This window comes from Cryptomeria japonica, chromosome 3, assembly GCF_030272615.1.
Source record: "Cryptomeria japonica chromosome 3, Sugi_1.0, whole genome shotgun sequence".
Classification (NCBI taxonomy): Eukaryota; Viridiplantae; Streptophyta; class Pinopsida; order Cupressales; family Cupressaceae; genus Cryptomeria; species Cryptomeria japonica.
In genome coordinates, this window is record NC_081407.1 from 83,923,662 (window position 1) to 83,926,052 (window position 2,391).

At 34.0% G+C, this 2,391-nt stretch overlaps 1 protein-coding gene across 1 annotated transcript; it reads right to left on the minus strand.

Annotated features, from left to right (window-relative positions):
* Positions 1 to 434: 434 nt before the first annotated feature.
* Positions 435 to 896, minus strand: LOC131027936 (calmodulin-like protein 7). The gene has a single exon (XM_057958032.1). The coding sequence runs from the start codon at positions 894 to 896 to the stop codon at positions 435 to 437; it is 462 nt and encodes a 153-aa protein (XP_057814015.1).
* Between the last annotated feature and the right edge of the window lie 1,495 nt (positions 897 to 2,391).

The following is a 2,391-nucleotide window of genomic DNA, read 5'->3' on the forward strand; positions in this document are numbered from 1 at the left end:
TTTTAATGACCTCCCACAAAAAAGCCATCTATCTTCATCGGCATGTGAGTCTCAATGGTGTGTCCTTACTTAGTCAATGCTATTTTTAGAATGATCTTACACCCACTTTTCGGGCCTAGAAATAATCTCATTTTATCTAATGCTCATTTCTTCGCACACTTTCATCTCAATAAAAGTAATGTTTCTATCCTTTCGTCATAAAACATCAATCTTGCCTCTCTTCAAGGTTTATGTAATATAAAATGATGTCATTATTGTCCTACAAGCTATCAAATGGACATACCAATCACTAAATCATAGAAAAAATTTCTATCTTTTCCAATATTAATTGAAAGTTTTCAATTCTAAATGTAATATTTCTAGTTTTTATTTCGAATTCAGGAATTGAGAACAATTAAATATTATACGAAAATGCTAATACATCGATCCGTTCATCATGAAGAGAGTTTCGATGCCATCATATTCTTGAATTCCATGAAATCCAACACTCCGTTGCAATCTGAATCAAATCTGCAAATCATATTCTCGCAACGTTGGCCCTGTGCGATCAATCCCAGAGAGGACAGGACTTGTCGCAGCTCACTGGAAGAGATATATCCATCTTCATTCCGATCAAAAACTTTGAAAGCTTCCATCAAATCTTTTGACTCATCTTCTAATTCCGCGTCTTCGTTACTCAGAATTGACTGATATAAATGCACAAATTCTTCAAATCCTACACAGTTAAATTTGTCTTCATCATTGCTCAGAGAACTGAACATACATGTGATATCTTGTTCTGAAATTGGTATTCCAAGTCTGTTTACGAAACAACTGATTTCACCCACACTCACAACTCCATCCGCATTGCCATCTATAATTTCATAAATTCTTTTGATCGCATCAAGGTTCTCCATTGATTTATAAAGGGCAAAACACAAAAACCTAAGAAAGCAAAGAAATAATTGTGTTTGGAATAATGTCCCTTGCTATATGACTGTATTTATAGCATGATAGGAAGATCCTTGTTTGGATTTAGGAGGAAAGGGGTGAACAGTGAAGATGAAGTTGTCTGTCCGCTCATAAATTATAAAAAAATACGACCACCGACTGATTCCGTCAACCTTCGCAATTTTGGGCTCTATCCATCGCAAAAATCGGTTTGACCCGATATTTGTTGAAAGGCGGTGCCTGATTCCACTAACCAGCGAAGAATTGGCCGTGTGGCGGGCAAGTCATGAGAAAGTTCTTTTCATGGGTTTGGTCATCGTGGAGCAATCATTTAGATGAATCAAATGAGAATTATTAGAGCAAATAAACTAAATTTAAGAGTTATATTGATCATTAAAAATTTTGAACTTCTCATGTAAAATTATATAACTTAATTATAAATTAATTATATAATTAAGATGGATGGTGGAATTAGGGAATTTGATAATATATTTCCATTTTCTTAGACTTCTATACAAGCTTTAAGCTATAGAACCTAGTTCTCCCCTCCTTTTCTTCTCCTTTTCCTCCATCTGATGTTCCAGATCCTATTATAAAACTTGAATATTGAGGGTCTTGTTCTTTACCGATTATTTGTAGTAGTTGAATAATTATTTAATATTTCTCATAAGGACCTCTTAGTTTTGTATCAGTTTAGCCACTTCTACTTCCAACAAAGGGTTCTTGGCCGCTTGCTTGATATTTTTAATCTATTTTCCAGTAACCCTCAAGCTCTTAAATGTTTACGCTGTTTAATTATTTTGCTTCAATGCCTTATTATTACTTTCTTCATTTGGCCAATCCTAGGCATTCTTCAAGTCCAATTTCTCGAACATCTATATTTTTCCTTTAGCCTTGTGAGTTTGTGTCATTTTCTAGTTAGATAGCTCAATAAGGGTGTTGAATGCACAACAAACCTCTTCAATTTTTTTTGCAACTTAATACAAGGAGTACATTGGGTTTGGGTAGGTTTAAAAATTGGCATCTCCTCAAACTTAGTAAATTCCTCACATACGAGGGAAAAGGGATAGGGTTGTTGGGGGATATTTTGGTCTAGGGAATCAAAACGATTAGAATAACTAGAGTCATAACTAGAATACTCACAATACTCTATACTTGGCACATATGAACCATTGGGGAGCTCAATGAAACCTGTTGCAATTGTTATTATTCCCTCTAAGTTGTAATAACTATGTAGAAGGATCCATTCACAAAAAAATAAAATTATTTACATTTAAATCCTCTATCTGGATATGTTGTATTCCAAGAATAATTGTTCTATGGGTTTTCTCCTAAATGGCAAGGTTTAATTTACCTATGATAGTGACAATTTTATCCTCTAGCTCATTTGCATTTAACTCCTTTAAAATAATGTGGACCAAGATCTTATAGTATACACATTCATTGGTTAATAGAGAGCTA

What these genes read in the sequence shown, in the direction of transcription:
- LOC131027936 (XM_057958032.1), bottom strand. Translation starts at nt 896, where the DNA reads ATGGAGAACCTTGATGCGATCAAAAGAATTTATGAAATTATAGATGGC.